Consider the following 19377-nt stretch of genomic DNA (forward strand, 5'->3'; position numbering starts at 1 on the left):
GCGTTCTGGTAGTATTTTTATTTCCAGCGATACGGCAGTTCTCAGAACTGAATGGCATATTGTATCATGCGATGGACACGTCCTTATTCTCAAGCGTCTCTGTGCCAGCGGACAGCTGGGGTGCAGGTGTCGGGGTACACGGCCGGCCTCTACAAAGGTGAACACCCCCCCCATATAACATAGGGGGCGCTCTATGACCCACCGCAGGCACACAATGCAGAGGCCTTTGGGTAATGGCACACTCCTGGCCTCTGAAGCCCCGCCTCCTGTACCTCAGGGGCGGAGCCCGCTCCTTGTTGGCACAGGAACACTGAACATCAGAGTTTATATGGTTTATGGATATGGCACATGGGGGGAGGGGGGGTGAGTGCTGGCGCCCCGGAACATGGAGAATAAAATAGATCTATACAGTTTGGCAGTAATTTTTATATATAGAATTTGTTTTAAATCTCTAAAAACAACATAAAAAGTGGGAAAAAAACAAAACAAAAAAACAAACAGGTAACGTGACGTAGAACAGCGCATAAAAGTCTCCGAAAATAGCCATGTAACAGCTCTGACGAGGAAAGCTCCTCCTATTTACATCAGGGCGGGGGAGGGGTGCAGTGCACATTATATGGGGGAGGGAGGGGTTAATATTATCTATCTGTATACTCTGTACACTCTGAGGATGAGGAAGCAGCAGCGGCGAAGTAAACAAATATCATGGTGATCCTTCTGTAGATGAAACACGAAGAGAGCGCGAACGCTGGAGACGCTGCCAGTGCCGACAATAATATACTGTCCACCGAGACTAAACTCTACAGAAAGCTCTATAGGCCACGCCCACACACGAACAACAGTCAGAGGGGAGGGGCGAGTGACAGGGCGGCTCCACCTTTGGCGATACTTGGCAGAATCTTATAGGGAAGAACCTAAATGGCGATTTCCTAATATATTGTCATTAACCTATTCCCTCCTGGAAGCCGTGAGAGCGACCCAAACATGGAGCAGGGTGGTCACCTGGAGAGTACGGCAGCCTGGAGGGGACAAACAGGACCACAGACATCCGGATCCCTCTGCAAGAGACTAAGTCAATGAAAACACATTAGGGAGTTGTTAGCTAAGTGATATTTTGGCTCCGCCTCCTGCGCAATTCCAAAACGGACGGTCCAGAAGAGGCTGAGGAGCCGCCATCTTGTCCCAGGTAGACTCAGGCAGCAGAAGTCCTTCCTTCACAGATTAGTGGTTTGTCCGATGCCTGGGGCACTCCTTGAACGAGGCACCATAGTACCAATTTTGGTATGTAGTGTCCCCACAGGTTCACGTCCAATGGGCGATGGTTATACGTGTACCGCCTACGATCCAGGAGCAGCTGCAGACCGCCATCATACACCAGTGATATACAATGAACGTCTTGACCCCGCCCTTTATATCTACGGGGTGTTTATAGAAGATGGTGACCCGTTTTTGGCGCACATGCAGCAGGTTGTGGTTAAAAACCCAAAATAATTTAAGGGTGGTGTCCCTTAAAGGTGCGCATAGGCAAGGAGACAGGGCGAGCATGCAGGCAGAAAAAAAAAGAGTGACCAAGTGTGAGAGGGGCCCTTAAAGGGGCCACAACCAGACAGGAGGTGAGGAGCAAAGAAACAAGGAGGGGAGGGAAGAGGAGCAAGAACAGGAAGATGGATCACAATAAAGCACACGTGTCAATACGGTCGGACGTCTCTCACACAGGGCGGTTAGTTGGTTAAACATGGCGGCAAAGCCTGGAATCTGCAGCTAAGACAGGACACAGGGGCGACTCCCAGTACGGGGGGGCAGAATTCGGGGTGACTACGGAGGAGGAGGAGGAATGCACCAGGATACATTGTAACACTGAGAACCGCGTCCATTTCACGGTATCGCTCACAGGTTTCTCCTATGTCGGGGTCAGGCGGTTTTATATGTTTTGGCTACTCAGTCCGACTGTCAGGTTGATATGGAGGGGTGTGGGGGGGTCTTATTTTCCTCCTGTATAAAGCTCGCCCCGTGGTCCTTGCATCAGCAGCACCTCTACGAATCTACGACAAAACACACATGAAATACATTAGAGAGCGACAAAGACCGAGGAAGCCACACCCCCAACATGAACGGATCAGCAGGACATGGGCGGAGCCACAAGTGACATCATCACTGCCGAGAAGAGGCAGAACACCTGCCCCGACCACAGCTGAGGGGTTGTTACAGTTGTATCCAATGTAAAGATTCCTGCAGACTTAAAGGTTGTTACAATGTATCAGCGCGGGTGCCGTTACACTAGAGCGGTGCGACCGTTCGGAGAAACCATCCTCCATTGCACTTAACATACAAGCAAGAAACCCGCTGGACCCCATTTCAGGCCATGGGGTCCACTATAGGCTATGGCGTCCACTACAGGCTATGGGGGCCACGGGTAACCATTTTTTAAGCGGACAGGGTTTCCATTTTCTGGTCCCCAAACAGACCCAAAGAACAGAGACCTGATGACTAGTGTGAACCCGGCGTAACATCCATGTGGAGCCCATATGGACCAATCTGGACTGAATACATTGTAACAAACCCTCAGCAGTGCAGTCGTCGGTCTGATTCAGGGACAGGAGGGATGAAAGAGCTCAGTAGTCCCCGCCCTGTCATGATTCTGGGGTGCACCGCCCTGATTCTGTGCCCCCCTTCCCCCCCCGGGCCTTGTAAGGCAGCAGAGTTGTGATTGCAGCTCTGAAGGTAACACAGTACTGACCACGTGCAGTCACACATCGCACTTATAATGCAATAATCTGCAGACCGGTACAAAAAATATCATTATTTATTATGCGGTCGGAGGCCACGCCCCTTCGATAAAAAATAAAATATCACAATATTACACGGTAGACGAGATGCCGCATCACACACCGCAAGCAAACATGGCAAAAACGAGGACCCTGCACCCTTTATGAGGTCCCGCCCCCTGCACAGTTGGGGGCTTTCTCTAGACCCCCCGATTATTTTAGTTTTTGCTCCCAATATGCTAATTAGGCCTCCTAATGTCAGGTGGGCGTGTCTCAGACTATCTGCTCCAGCTAAGAACCGCCCACATGGCAGTAGCGTATCAGTAGTGCGGCGCCTATTGAAGGATGTGGTGAAAGGTCCTTTAGAAGCGGCAGCGACGCGGTGAGCAGGACAGGCGGCATCGGCGGAGGGTACGGGCCGGGGCATGGGCCAATCTCACGTACAGTCCCATAGTCCGGACTAAGATATTACTCTCATCATCCAGAGTCCAAAGCTCAGCAGGACATGTACTAGAAGTATCGGCAGTGCACAAGGGCGCCCCCAGTGGTTATCAGTGGAAGGGCCTTGGGGCTCTTTGGCCCTCCCACAGATGCGCTGGTGAGGAGAAGATGCAGAACAGTGGGCACAACAATCATATAGAGCTATGACCGGGCGCTGTAGGGCGGAGCTATGAGCAGCAGTATTATAAGGTGCATTACAGGGGCAGAGTTATGAGGTAGCATTATGGGTGCAGTATAGAGGTGGAGCTATGATGAGAAGTATTATAAGGTGCACTAGATGGGCGGAGCTATGATGTAGCATTATGGGTGCAGTATAGAGGTGGAGCTATGATGAGCAGTATTATAAGGTGCACTAGATGGGCGGAGCTGACAGGCAGAATTATAAGGTGCACTAAATGGGCGGAGCTCTGACAGGCAGTATTATATGGTGCACAAGATGGGCGGAGCTCTGACGGGCAGTTTTATAAGATGCACTAGATGGGCGGAGCTCTGACGGGCAGTATTATAAAGTGCACTAGAAGGGGAGGAGCTCTGACGGGCAGTATTATAAGGTGCACTGGATGGGCAGAGCTCTGACGGGCAGTATTATAAGGTGCACTGGATGGGCGGCAGGATTATATTGTGTTTGGGGTCTTGAGCTTTCATCCTTTCACAGCTTCTGCTCAGATCTTCACCCCGAGGCGGCGGCCATGTTGTCTACAGACAGGTGTTTATGGGGTGCCGCACCCCTCCCCCGCACAGACACAGGCAGACCAGCTTAGATGTAAGTCTTAGCACCTTTGGCGTTTTTGTCCAAATACACTTCAATGTATGATGTGGGGACGTAGCCCTCCTCCTCCTCGTTCCTCCGGATTCGCGTCCAGCCGTCGCCTTTGTCTTCCTCGATGACGCTCAGTATTTCACCCTCCGCTACGGAAATCGTTCCTTCGTTTTCACCTGAGTACACAAAACAAGAGTCAGCGAAAAATCGGATCGCACACAGGCGGGGACGCAAAGAGGGGCACGGGGACATTACCGTCAAAGGGGTATAAGGCTTTACAGGTCCCGATAGTGGGGAGCGGCTCCTCGTCATCAAAATCATCATCAAATTCTGTGGGCGTGACCTTGACCTCTGTCTCCTGGCTCTGATCTTCTGTATAACTCCCATCCGGACTGCTCAAGAGGCAAAGTAATACAATCACTATAGCAACACACCCCACAGCCACAAGGGGGCGCCACCAGCGGAGCACACACTAGTACACACTGACACTGTGCCCTGCTCCGCACCCCTTCTCACTGCTCATCCAGAGCCTCTTGGTGCTTCAAACCAACATCATCTATTATATAAGCCAAGCAGTTTCTTAAAGGAAGCAAATCATACATTCCTTTACATCTGCTCCTGGGAAAGCTGGGTGACAAACAGACATTGATTTCTTCATTGTTGATGGGGCTGTATCTTGCACTGGCAGCCAGTGGCCTAAGGTGGCGCTCTGGGGGCACTCACACCCGCTATACTGTACCTCTCTCTGTCCTGTGCACAGTTATTGACAGGTGCAGTGTTCTGTGTTTCATACAGTCCGCTCTGCCGGCGCGAGTTGTCGTTGCGTGCAGGGAGTCGTCCCTCGACCTCCGCTAACCAGCCCTGGAGAAAGACACACATAACTTACAAACAAGGCAGGGCCGACAACACGAGCACAACTACAGTGACAACTTATATGGCTGACATGCCGAGACTGCCCCTGCCCACACTCACACACTAGATGGCGCCTGAGCACAGCCTTTCCATATTATATATAGTAATGAGCGGATGTGGCCGCTCGCAGTAACGGGGAGAGATCTCAGGAGCAGAAGGGGGCGATATTGTCTTTGTGAGGGGTCCTAATGTACAAGAGTCAGTCCTGATGGCAGGTACAATGGTTACTAATGGGATTGTGGAAAACAGGGGGCACTAAATAGTCCAAAATAGGGCTGCCTGGCACATTATGTGCTCACCTCAAATTTCTGCACCTCGACCCTCAACTTCTCAATGTTGTTACCGATCTCTATCAGTTTCTGTGCAACACTGGCGGGGTCACCCATCTGCGGATTCTTCATGTACACGTCCTTCATCTTCGTCAACGCATCTCTGTATAAAGGACAAAAAAACAATCTGAAAGTGGACGGGCTGGTAAGGACATCATCAATATATACAGGTACATAACAAATATACTCCAGAGCTGCGCTCACTATTCTGCTGGTACAGTCACTGTGTACATACATTACATTACTTATCCTGTATTCTACTCCAGAGCTGCGCTCACTATTCTGCTGGTGCAGTCACTGTGTACATACATTACATTACTTATCCTGTATTATACTCCAGAGCTGCGCTCACTATTCTGCTGGTACAGTTACTGTGTACATACATTACATTACTTATCCTGTATTATACTGCAGAGCTGCGCTCACTATTCTGCTGGTGCAGTCACTGTGTACATACATTACATTACTTATCCTGTATTATACTCCAGAGCTGCGCTCACTATTCTGCTGGTGCAGTCACTGTGTACATACATTACATTACTTATCCTGTATTATACTCCAGAGCTGCGCTCACTATTCTGCTGGTGCAGTCACTGTGTACATACATTACATTACTTATTCTGCATTATACTCCAGAGCTGCGCTCACTATTCTGCTGGTGCAGTCACTGTGTACATACATTACATTACTTATCCTGTATTATACTCCAGAGCTGCGCTCACTATTTTGCTGGTGCAGTCACTGTGTACATACATTACATTACTTATCCTGTATTATACTCCAGAGCTGCGCTCACTATTCTGCTGGTGCAGTCACTGTGTACATACATTACATTACTTATTCTGCATTATACTCCAGAGCTGCGCTCACTATTCTGCTGGTGCAGTCACTGTGTACATACATTACATTACTTATCCTGTATTATACTCCAGAGCTGCGCTCACTATTCTGCTGGTGCAGTCACTGTGTACATACATTACATTACTTATCCTGTATTATACTCCAGAGCTGCGCTCACTATTCTGCTGGTGCAGTCACTGTGTACATACATTACATTACTTATTCTGCATTATACTCCAGAGCTGCACTCACTATTCTGCTGGTGCAGTCACTGTGTACATACATCCTGTATTATACTCCAGAGCTGCGCTCACTATTCTGCTGGTGCAGTCACTGTGTACATACATTACATTACTTATCCTGTATTATACTCCAGAGCTGCGCTCACTATTCTGCTGGTGCAGTCACTGTGTACATACATTACATTACTTATCCTGTATTATACTCCAGAGCTGCGCTCACTATTCTGCTGGTACAGTCACTGTGTACATACATTACATTACTTATTCTGCATTATACTCCAGAGCAGCGCTCACTATCCGTCACTATGGGGGTGCAGCACTCCTTTGCTCACCTCTGGTCGATCTCCTTCTGGATGTCTTTGTTCAGCTCGTCCACCTTCTGCTGCAGCTTCTTCCGCCTTTGCTCTGGGGGCAGGTTGCTGAAGTCCTCCGGTGTCGCCCCCTGGTGGAAGCCAAAACACTGCAATGTCATGTCCACCATCCGTTCAGGTGGCATGCACTAGCTATACCCATGCACCACATGCAGCAATGAGAGTCAAGGCTGGAGAAGAGAGAGCGCCCCCTACACCACAGGCCAGACATGATGATATTCATTGTGCACAGATGAGAGAAGAAATCAGATGCATCAATCGGGTGATTAAAGTATTAACCCCCTCCAGCGCAGACTATTACTAGAACGCCCCGCCTAAGCCCGCAGCACACCCTGTATATAGGCCCCTCCTTACCCCACATATACTGTGACGTTCTGCTGCCTGTCAGTGACCGTTGTCTCCTACAAAGTATCAGTGCAGTGCAGATTATCTATACTGATACAATGTAACATCCATGGTCCTGATCTGACGACCTGTTACAATGTATCAGTGCAGTGCAGATTATTGACACTGATACATTGTAACATCCGTGGTCCTAATCTGATGGTCCGTTACAATGTATCTGTGCAGTCCAGATTATTGACACTGATACATTGTAACATTTGTGGTCCTGATCTGCCGGTCTGTTACAATGTATCAGTGTCATGGCAGATTCTGATTCTCGGACATCTCGCACAGCGTTACAGAGGATCGGCCCCGGCTGCTGACATGTTTTGGTAAATCCTTGTATTCTCTATATTACAACATTTCAGGACCATTTCTCCTTAAACCCCTGACTAGTACTGTTCCTCTGTTATATCTCCTGTAACTGTATCACTTAACTGACAACTGGCATTACCATTCCCCTTGTTTAAGCGGGGTGTCCCTGCAATCTTACAAGCTCAGCATTCATTGGTCAGTGTCAGAGTGCAGGGGCAACACCAGGTGTCAATTATTCACACAGTTCCAAGAGGAGTAACAGAGGATCCAAACAAGACAGACTTATAGGACACCATGCTCCGGAACTGTAATATAATCCCGTCATATCAGGACCAGGGATGTGTGCGCTGTCATGTCGCTGCTGGAGTCAGCTCGGCAGATACGTGACTCTTCTCCACCTGCAGAGGGCGATACACTAAATACTTCACCGTCTGCCCAGTACGCTGTGTGCCGGGATCTCCTGGGACTGAAGGGGTTAAGTGCGCAGTCTGCTCAGTGGGCAGCCTGTAGTAACAGGGTCCTGATTGGTGGAGGGGCTGCGGGCTTATAACTGTACCTGTCTGATGCAGTGCCCTCTCCTGACACTAGGTGGCGCTCCGACCACACTGCTTCACCTCCAGACACAAAGCATGGCAGAGAACAATGGCTTTGTCTTGTGTCACCCCCTCCTTCCCCACATTCCTGGCCGCCCCCTGCCCGTATCTGTGCCCGGGCACTACATTCCTACCTCCCCGCAGTGACCTGTAGAATACAAAACATGGACACATGACTAGAGGAGGAACGGGGCCCCGGGGGCCAAAAGTCTCATTTAAAGGGACAGGAGGTATTTGCAGGATTGCTGCCATTTCAGAGCAGACTAGGATGGGGCAGCTCAGGAAAGTGATCTGTAGGGGGCGACAGTACAGTCTCTCTGCTCAGTAGAGCGTATACAGCGGCCATATTGTGGGGTATAATGTTATATCAGCGCTGTGGTCACATGACTTCCTGTGATACTTATAATGTTTCTGTCTGTCTGTTACAGTGTATCAGTCTGGTCGGGTGTCTCTCCTGTCTGTTACAGTGTATCAGTCTGCTCGGTTGTCTCTCCTGTCTGTTTGTTAGTCTGGTCAGTTTGTTACAGTGTATCAGTCTGCTCGGTTGTCTCTCCTGTCTGTCTGTTACAGTGTATCAGTCTGCTCGGTTGACTCTCCTGTCTGTTACACTGTATCAGTCTGCTCGGTTGTCTCTCCTGTCTGTTACAGTGTATCAGTCTGGTCGGTTGTCTCTCCTGTCTGTTACAGTGTATCAGTCTGCTCGGTTGTCTCTCCTGTCTGTCTGTTACAGTGTATCAGTCTGCTCGGTTGTCTCTCCTGTCTGTCTGTTACAGTGTATCAGTCTGCTCGGTTGACTCTCCTGTCTGTTACAGTGTATTAGTCTGCTCGGTTGTCTCTCCTGTCTGTTTGTTAGTCTGGTCAGTATGTTACAGTGTATCAGTCTGGTCAGTTGTCTCTCCTGTCTGTCTGTTACAGTGTATCAGTCTGCTTGGTTGACTCTCCTGTCTGTTACACTGTATCAGTCTGCTTGGTTGTCTCTCCTGTCTGTTACAGTGTATCAGTCTGCTTGGTTGACTCTCCTGTCTGTTACACTGTATCAGTCTGGTCAGTTGTCTCTCCTGTCTGTCTGTTACAGTGTATCAGTCTGCTTGGTTGACTCTCCTGTCTGTTACACTGTATCAGTCTGCTTGGTTGTCTCTCCTGTCTGTTACAGTGTATCAGTCTGCTTGGTTGTCTCTCCTGTCTGTTACAGTGTATCAGTCTGCTTGGTTGACTCTCCTGTCTGTTACAGTGTATCAGTCTGCTCGGTTGTCTCTCCTGTCTGTCTGTTACAGTGTATCAGTCTGCTCGGTTGTCTCTCCTGTCTGTTACAGTGTATCAGTCTGGTCAGTTGTCTCTCCTGTCTGTCTGTTACAGTGTATCAGTCTGCTTGGTTGACTCTCCTGTCTGTTACACTGTATCAGTCTGCTTGGTTGTCTCTCCTGTCTGTTACAGTGTATCAGTCTGCTCGGTTGTCTCTCCTGTCTGTTACAGTGTATTAGTCTGCTCGGTTGTCTCTCCTGTCTGTTTGTTAGTCTGGTCAGTTTGTTACAGTGTATCAGTCTGGTCAGTTGTCTCTCCTGTCTGTTTTTTTAGTCTGGTCAGTTTGTTACAGTGTATCAGTGTGCTCGGTTGTCTCTCCTTTCTGTCTGTTACAGTGTATCAGTCTGCTCGGTTGTCTCTCCTGTCTGTCTGTTACAGTGTATCAGTCTGCTTGGTTGACTCTCCTGTCTGTTACACTGTATCAGTCTGCTTGGTTGTCTCTCCTGTCTGTTACAGTGTATCAGTCTGCTTGGTTGACTCTCCTGTCTGTTACACTGTATCAGTCTGGTCAGTTGTCTCTCCTGTCTGTCTGTTACAGTGTATCAGTCTGCTTGGTTGACTCTCCTGTCTGTTACACTGTATCAGTCTGCTTGGTTGTCTCTCCTGTCTGTTACAGTGTATCAGTCTGCTTGGTTGTCTCTCCTGTCTGTTACAGTGTATCAGTCTGCTTGGTTGACTCTCCTGTCTGTTACAGTGTATCAGTCTGCTCGGTTGTCTCTCCTGTCTGTCTGTTACAGTGTATCAGTCTGCTCGGTTGTCTCTCCTGTCTGTTACAGTGTATCAGTCTGGTCAGTTGTCTCTCCTGTCTGTCTGTTACAGTGTATCAGTCTGCTTGGTTGACTCTCCTGTCTGTTACACTGTATCAGTCTGCTTGGTTGTCTCTCCTGTCTGTTACAGTGTATCAGTCTGCTCGGTTGTCTCTCCTGTCTGTTACAGTGTATTAGTCTGCTCGGTTGTCTCTCCTGTCTGTTTGTTAGTCTGGTCAGTTTGTTACAGTGTATCAGTCTGGTCAGTTGTCTCTCCTGTCTGTTTTTTTAGTCTGGTCAGTTTGTTACAGTGTATCAGTGTGCTCGGTTGTCTCTCCTTTCTGTCTGTTACAGTGTATCAGTCTGCTCGGTTGTCTCTCCTGTTACAGTGTATCAGTCTGGTCGGTTGTCTCTCCTGTCTGTTACAGTGTATCAGTCTGGTCGGTTGTCTCTCCTGTCTGTTACAGTGTATCAGTTTGCTCGGTTGTCTCTCCTGTCTGTTTGTTAGTCTGGTCAGTTTGTTACAGTGTAACAAACAGGAAAGCGGTCACAGACAACTGATCAGACTTATACACTGTAGCAAACACACAGGAGAGCGCTCACAGACAACCGACCGATACAGGAAAAACCTCAACTGACTAGAGCGACACAATGTAACAAACCCTCAGCTGTGAGAAGGTCCTAATGGTTCCCATTCACTAACTGTGAGCAGAAAATCTGACTTTGGCGAGAAAAAGGAGACACAAATAACACATCAGAAATCCGTCAGACCTCATTGTATGGACACATATGCTCTACTCCTGTCACATCCAGAGCTGCATTCCGAATTCTGCTGTATGTTTAGGCCTCTGCACAGGGATGAGTCTTCCCATCTCTCTGCACCGCCTGCTGCAGGATATGCTGCGATAATCTGCTTTGGCCTAGAGAAGGATGATGAATGCAGCTCTGGTTGGGACTGGAGTACAAGATATAATGGCGAACCACAAGTCTCAGCTTCGGACTGGTGCCATATCCAGTCTGTGGCGCGGTGTTACGTGTTAATGGTCACACGCGGGGGCGTCACTTTGTTGGGTTCAGTGGATTATTTCACCAGTTTAGGGACAAGGTCACATGACACACCATTACACACAAAGCGGTGGCACTTAGGGGGAAGGTGGGGGTGGTGTTACAAAAACCATGCAGGTCTATGAACGGGGGCGTCACCAGAGGCACAACCAGGCAGAGGACCCCTTAAAGTGCACCATGGGCAATACTCTGCTAGACTGGAGTCAAGTCATCTGGAAGCGGCAGCTTTGGAGGCAACTAGAGTAATTATAATTGTTCTATGGAGATTTGTCCAGGTGATGATGTCATTGGGTGAATGGATTTTGGTCAGGGGTGTAATAGTGGGAGGGGCTTCTGCTTGTGCCTCTGGGACAACACATGGGGGTGATTGGGGGGAGGGGGTCATGCCGAAACGTTTCTTACCAGCTTCAGAGAAAGCTTCATGGGAGGTCAAATAAAAAAATAAAAAGAGAAAGAGAAGAGAGGGAAAAAAAAGTGCAGGTCAGCGAGGGATGAAAAGTCGCCATGAAAACCAGAGACGCCAAACACAACCTGCGCCAAAGTTCACAAGCCCCCACTGGAGGTACTGCTCAGGTAACAGCAGCGCCCCCTTGTGTCACAGCATGAATTACACTACAAAAGGTGAAGAGGGAGAAGTCGCCCCCATTACAGCGCCCCCCAGAGTTCTGGCATTGCATTCATGAGTGTGAACAGCGCTATAGGAGGAATCAGTTGTGAGCTGCAGCCGAGACTATAAACTGTGGGGGCTCCTGACTACAGGGCTGCGGAGATGCAGATAGGGGGCGCTCTGCAGTCAGTGACCTTGTATGACAGGCTCGGTACAGTGACAGATGGTGAGAGCTGCAGTGACATCAGGAGGAGAATACAAAGTGCGCAGGGGAGAACGGGCACAGGGGCCCTATAACCTGCACAGAGACCAGGGGCCCCACAGGCAGCAGAGCAGAGGGTGATACGGTGTGAGAGGAACAGTCCAGGAGGAGGATTAGATTGTCAGCTCCTGGGGTCAGGGATGATGGGAGTGATACATTGTGTGATATAGGGGGATTAGATGATATTTTAGTATATATTACATGGGGGGTCATTACTGCACTGTGTATATATTACATGGGGGGGTTATTACTGCACTGTGTATATATTACATGGGGGGGGGGGGTATTATAACACTGCAGTGTAGATTTCGGCGTCTGCCTCTGGTTCTGTTCCCATTTTCTTTCCGCTTCCCTCACTTGTGAACTTTGGCGCAGCCCCGATGATGCAGATTTCTAGATGGGCACAGACACACGGCACGTACGCGGCATAATCTGGGGGTCTCTACAAAGCGATCACTGCGCCCCCACATGTCATTGCCACTGGAGCTGGGCGGATCACAGTTTGGGCCACAGCGCCCAGTGGCAATGTCTGCAGGTCGCACATGGGGGGCAGATGTCCGACACGTATCTAACAAGCTGTGAAATGCAGCCCGTCCCTGAGAGAGGACGGGGGAGGGGATGTGGACACAATCATGGTGATCAGCCGTCTAATCTCTGTCCAAAACCATCTGCAGACTCCACAGCGCCGCACACCCGGGCACGGCGCACCCTCCAATTCAGGCCAAGAAAGGGTTAATATGGGGGAAGGCGGCAGAAATTCTATAATTTGGAGAGTCTCCCCCCACAACGAAAAATACTCTGGTGAATAGAAGTCCTTTATCATCTCCATCTGTATCTGGAAAAGCTGGGTGACAAACAAGATGGCTGCTGCTCCCCAGTGGGTGTCACCCAGCATTCCCAGGCACCTGAATGGCAGCTCTGCCTCTTGCTCACCTGACCGTTCATATTAGTCCTTGAGGAAAGCTGAGTGAGGAAGGCCCATATTGGTTGTCACCCAGCTTTCCCAGGACAGGATAAAACTTAACCTGTAGAGTGCAGGACTATTCACTGGGGAAGCTGGGTGACAAGCAATATAACTACCAGACAGAGCGCCCCCATCTGTGTGCGGTGATACTGCAGACGTATTCTACAACAAGGCAGCCTTATAACCTGGTAACGATGGCTGACCTCTCCTGCAGATGCTCCACCCAGCTTTCCCCGATGACTGAAGGACTGGTAGTCACCAGAATGGGCCATCAGTAATCCAGACATAAGCAGACCATGACTGAGGAACTACAAGTCCCAGCCTGTGGGTCTCGCTGCTCTAGGACCCTCCACCTCTCGGCTGTCATGGTGGACAGTGATTTCAGCCTCATGTGATAGTCCTGACACGGCTGGCTCCGCACAGTCAGTGACAGGAGGGGATGGCGGGTTATGGGGGCGCCAACATACACTAAGGTCCGAGCCTCACCAAATAAGGGGACCCCAAAATAGGAATCAGGGGTCCAGGCTGAGTCTGCCGTGCGGTGAGCGCTGCGCCACCCTGCAACTTCTTCAGAAATGAAAATCACAATGTACATAGAGTGTGGCTGTAATACCAGAAACAACCATGTACAGGGGGAGGGCGCTGCTGCTGGGAAATCTGGAGAAGGCAGGCTTACTACAGACAGAGGATGAGAGTCAAAGGCTACATGGTGGATTATTCTATCATTGTGCAGACTGGACCTCAGCAGACGCCGGCTTAAAGGGGTCCTCCACTGATGTCTAAAGATCTGGAACTTTCTAACAGATTTCAGTTCCATTTCTTACCAGTCCTCAGATCTCTGCTTCTAGTTTACAATCTAATACTTGTCACAGCTGAGGGGTCGTTACAAAGTATCCAGTCCAGGCCACGCAGGCCAGAGATCGGAGCCGCTCGCGCTCACAGAGGATTGTCTAGACTGGATACAAGTGCAGCAGACCTGCAGCTGTGAGAAGGATTAGTGAGATCTTAAAGGGACGGTTTCCTTCAACTCCCCTGATCGGTCAGTGACTGGAGGAGCCGGCCGCCGGTCTATCGCCACCGCGTCACTTACGACATAGTCCCTAGCCTCAAAGGCGCACGTGGCTTTTCCTAGAGTCCTCTTCATCATCCCCTTGTTAAAACACACAGCCTGAGTCTGCCGGCCGAGACAGCGAGAAGACAAAAGCAAACAAGGGGTTAAGGTGGTTGCCGCTGCCCTGCCCGCCGGGTACAAGAGGGCGGGGGGCAGAACAGACCCGAATACTGCACACACTGCCCTCTATGGATCCCTAGTGACTGACAAGCCTCTGGAGTCCTCCTCTCTGTGCCTGGGAAAGTTGAGTGGTAACCAATATGGCTGCCATTACAATTCACTCAGGTCTAATCACCCAGCTTTCCAAGACCTGTGTGGAAGGTGTTATTCAGGGCCCTGGGAAAGCTGGGTGAGTGCTACAATGTGACCTAGATTTCCTAGTTGTGTTCTTCTGGTTATCATTACAGCTCCAAGAAAATATTTAACCCAGCTTTCCTAGAAGTCAGAACAGCATATTCTCAATGTCAGGAAGCAACATGCCACTCGGGAGTCTGGGAAAGCAGGATGGAAACCTCTAAGTGAGCTTAAGTTATCTAAGTGAGGATAACAAGGGCAGATTCCCTATGGCTGGTGGTGGCCATGTGCTGGTGGTCATCACAACTGCCCCTCCCCCTACATATAGCGTACTGGACGTATACAGAGCCGTCATCATATGGAAGGATACAATACACCAGTAAGACAGGACCGGGCCATGTCCACAGGTGCGGGGGGAGCACCATCCTGAATGGTTCAGCTCCTCAGGGGAGGGGCTTAGCAGATTATACAGTATGTCTATAGTGTGCAGATAGGTCCTGCACCATAATACGGTACGGCGGCAAAAACCAAACCCAACAATCCCAAACCTGGAAATACATCAACTGTGTGTGGAAGTTATCAAATATAGAGAGAGAAGGCGACAGCTTGGCTGAGATACTGCAGACTATCACCGCTGATCAGTACTGAACGTCAGTGATGTCACCGCTGATCTCTAGTATATACATAGGCTGTATTCTCAGTGCTGTCACTGCTGATCTCTGGTATATATATAGGCTGTATTCTCAGTGCTGTCACTGCTGATCTCTAGTATATATATATATATATAGGCTGTATTCTCAGTGATGTCACCGCTGATCTCTAGTATATGGATAGGCTGTATTCTCAGTGATGTCACCGCTGATCTCTAGCATATACATCGGCTGTATTCTCAGTGATGTCACCGCTGATCTCTAGTATATGGATAGGCTGTATTCTCAGTGATGTCACCGCTGATCTCTAGTATATATATAGGCTGTATTCTCAGTGATGTCACCGCTGATCTCTAGTATATGGATAGGCTGTATTCTCAGTGTTGTCACCGCTGATCTCTAGTATATGGATAGGCTGTATTCTCAGTGATGTCACCGCTGATCTCTAGTATATATATAGGCTGTATTCTCAGTGATGTCACCGCTGATCTCTACTATATACAAAGGCTGTATTCTCAGTGATGTCACCGCTGATCTCTAGGACGGTCTCTTCTAGACATTGGTACCTCAGCCCAGTAGTCGCCGTCTCCTCTCTACCCATCATCTGGCCGGTGGCTACCAGGGTGACCCGTCGGTGGGCCGCTGTGATATGGACACATCTCATGAATGGTTTGGTTCGTGCAACAAGCATAAAGGGGAATGTGAAGAGCAAGAGCGAGACCAGAGCACAACTTACCCCGCGCTTGAGACTCCTGAAGCAGTGGATTTTGGGTTTGGAGGTCATGAAGTCGTTGAGGCGGTGGGAGAGGGGCTCCTTTTGCTGCTTGGGAGACTGAGGGCCGTTGGGAACAGCAGAGGGTGAGGCAGAGGCGGGGGGAGGAGGAGGGGGCTGATGAGGGGATGTTAAGAGGGACATAAGCTACGTATAAGAGAAGGAGCAGTGACAGAATAAAAACCAAAAATAAAGATACAGAAGGAAAAATAAAACAAAAAAAAACACAAAATCAAAATCAGGATTAAAAGCAAATATTTATTCCGAACCAAAAGACACAAAAACTGGAAAAATAAATAAAAAATAAAAAATAATATATTTAATGGACTCCATGGAGGCGGCAGCAGCAGCGGCTTTAGAAGAAAGCTGGAACACGTTAGCAGAAGATGAATGACACACAGATTAGGGGGGCAGAGAAGCCATGCAAACCTCAGGGGACAGCCAGGACCTCCCCCCAGTATACACCTCCCCCGCGCAGAGCCCCACACCAAATCATGTCATGTCCAATCCAGTGGGAAACAGCGCAACGTGTCAGCAGAATCTGCGCACCGCAGGCAAGACGTCTCCACTGCTATTGTACCCTGTTATCATCCAATAGATTCATCAAAAGACAGCCCTATGATATGTGAGACCCCTCCTCACATCAGGAGAATCATCCGGAGGTCGGGCCACACCTGCAGGACATCGCATCAGGATCTGCAGAGCAGTCATCGGTTACCTCGGGGGCAGATACATGAAGACCTCCCTACTGGCAGGGACCGAATCCCAGTTTGGGCCTCCGAAGCAGCGGCTTTCCCTTTCCATACTGACCCCATCACCCCTCTATAACACCAGCATGCACCGCCCAAAATCTAGATCTACTAAGTCAAAGCCTGCAGACTCGGCCAGAGCAGGACATGAAGCGAGGATCCCCCCCCATGTGACAACTGATGACATCACTACAGCAATGTGATACTGCCACTCCCGGCACTATTGCGCAGGACGCAGGAGATGGGGGAGGGGATCCAAGCTTGTGCCCTATAAAAGAAGAGAATTCACCGACCACCCAGTGCAGAGAGCGGCGCTTATAACACGTGGTATAAACCGCGGCCGGAGGTGAGAGGGGTTAGCATGCCGGTTGGCCGGTTGTGGACATTAATGGTGAGTGATCTGATGGTGAAGATGAAATCATTAGATATGGAAGAATATTAAAAAAAATGAAAATAATAAAACTAATAATAAATCATACTAATCCAGTGCGGGGTGAGCGATGGCGCTCCTGTCCGTACCTTGTTTTTCTTGATGAAAGGCCACAGCTTGCCCCGGGATTTGCCGGGGATCTTGGGCTCACTCTTTCCGTCCGGCCGGGTGTTGGTGAGGCTGGTGTCAGAGACCGTGCGCTTCATGGACTGGGTGAAGTCCTCAAAGTCAACGTCTCCAGGAGGCTCAAAGCCGGACTTGAAGGATTCTATGACCGTCTGAGAGTCCTGAAAAGAGGAAGAAGAAGATGAAGTAAAAATCTGTATGGAGAAAAACCTAGAGATGACAAGAGGTGGACATAGAAGGACAAACAAGACAAAAAGTAGGGCAAGACGGCGGAGCAAAGGGAACGAGACGGCGGAGCAGGGGGAACGAGACGGCGGAGCAGGGGGAACGAGACGGCGGAGCAAGGGGAACGAGACGGCGGAGCAAGGGGAACGAGACGGCGGAGCAAGGGGAACGAGACGGCGGAGCAAGGGGAACGAGACGGCGGAGCAAGGGGAACGAGACGGCGGAGCAAGGGGAACGAGACGGCGGAGCAAGGGGAACGAGACGGCGGAGCAAGGGGAACGAGACGGCGGAGCAAGGGGAACGAGACGACGGAGCAAGAGGGAATGCCTAGGTAAAAGTCTAAAAGGATGGGGGTTAACAGAGCACAAAAAGGGGTGGAAGGGATAGGAGTGCCAGCGGTGCAAAGGGAAAGAGTCAGGGATAGAAGGGAAAGACATGGCAGTGGTGCAAAAGGAGAAGGGACAGGACAGGAGAAGACAAGAGACAGTGCAAGGTGGAAGACATGGTGGTGAGAGGATAAATGGGCAGAGGAATATTCAGCAGTACCCCCCACTATAATGCTGTGATATCTGTCACTGGCTCCCCTGCTGCCCGCTAATATACAAGGATATCTGTAACTCAGTGCGATCCCGGGAATCGTATCACTGGCGCTCGCTCACTATCAGTCAGGAGCTATTTCTGGAGTGTAATGTAATATGTGACACATGGAGGAGCCGCAGATAGCAGGACGCCCGGCAGAGGGGACAATGCCAGGAACATTGCCAGGACCCCCCCCCCAGGAGGTGCTCAAGGACAGCTGGAGAGCAGCAGGGCGACCCGGCCTCCTGTGCTCCGGGGGTCTGAGCTGCGGCTGGATTAGGATCCTCTACCCTGTCATTATAATATCAGCGACATCTACTGTAATAATCCGGGAACGGGGGGGGTGGGGGGGCGCCACGTGCCGCAGGGAAACAGACACCATGACATTCATGAATGCTACACAAGTTAACCCTTTGAAGGGTCCTGAGCAAGTATATACCATATAAACACACACACTAATCATGTTGTATATCTAACCCCCCCCATTGTGTCATATAAGACAAGCAGATCTATGGAGGGGGGGGGGGATGCTGATATAAGGCCGGGAGGGTCCTGACAACCACTTTCTGCAGTTATAAATGTGCTCTGCACACTTGTCACTTCCCCACCACTGATATGTCGTGCATTGACCAGTAGGGGGCGATCATGGGCAGGACGTCAGACCTTTATTACATTGGGATGTTTTCTGCTTTCAGATTTCACACTGACAGTCACCGACCGGTTCTGTGTCCACAGGAGGGCAGCACTGAGCCTGGACGATGGAGATGAGCCCAGAAGCTTCCAGTGTTGATGTATTAATGCCGCCTGCCAGTTCGCCGCGGCGCTGCGGATCCTCAGTGATGTCATCCGCTCATGGCTGGAACGCTGCAACTCAATCCTTTCCATGTGACATTTTGTCTGTGCGGAGTCCAAGTGTCCCACGAAGGAAAGAGACGACGGAGGAGCCACATCTGCAGATCACTCTGTGGCGGAGATAAGAAGCTGCCGGAAGAGTCGTCCCAAAGGGGAAATGACCCCCAGATGTAGCAGCAGATAGAAGTGACGTCACCTGGGGCTTGTGTCACCGCACCGGAATCTCATCGGCACCAGGGGGGGTCCATGAGCAGGAATGAAGGGACCACAGACCCCGATGCAGCACCCAGGATAGATGAACACTTAATAATGGTTTACATGTGTGCACAGCGCCCTACAAAGCCACAGGGGGGCAAATACTGAACAACAAAGTGAGGAGGGGGTGATAAAAACTCACAAACTGCATTATGGAGGGAGCTGAGGCCCCAGCAGCACAGAGTATTTCAGGAGAGGTGGGTGCTGATCTTATAGGAGGTCACAGGGTGAGAGTTACATAGTGGGAGGAGCAGGGTCCCCAGCAGCACAGAGTATTTCAGGAGAGGTGGGTGCTGATCTTATAGGAGGTCACAGGGTGAGAGTTACATAGTGGGAGGAGCAGGGTCCCCAGCAGCACAGAGTATTTCAGGAGAGG

The 19377-nt window shown here is 50.0% G+C and overlaps 1 protein-coding gene across 17 annotated transcripts in view; it reads right to left on the minus strand.

The window, feature by feature from the left end:
- Positions 1–323: 323 nt before the first annotated feature.
- The window catches only part of FNBP1 (formin binding protein 1), a 57943-nt gene continuing 38889 nt past the window's right edge, over positions 324–19377 (minus strand). Inside the window, exons 9-16 of one of the 17 annotated variants that reach the window (XM_075260718.1) lie at positions 17054–17251; positions 15735–15932; positions 6682–6809; positions 5238–5370; positions 4766–4887; positions 4282–4421; positions 4044–4202; positions 324–2042 (exon numbers count right to left, since the gene is read on the minus strand). In XM_075260718.1, the coding sequence (XP_075116819.1) occupies positions 2035–2042; positions 4044–4202; positions 4282–4421; positions 4766–4887; positions 5238–5370; positions 6682–6809; positions 15735–15932; positions 17054–17251 (1086 nt within the window). In that variant the 3' untranslated portion in view covers positions 324–2034. The other 16 variants (XM_075260719.1, XM_075260733.1, XM_075260732.1 and 13 more) reach the window with 16 other exon arrangements.

This window comes from Leptodactylus fuscus, chromosome 11 (assembly GCF_031893055.1).
Source record: "Leptodactylus fuscus isolate aLepFus1 chromosome 11, aLepFus1.hap2, whole genome shotgun sequence".
Lineage (NCBI taxonomy): Eukaryota > Metazoa > Chordata > Amphibia > Anura > Leptodactylidae > Leptodactylus > Leptodactylus fuscus.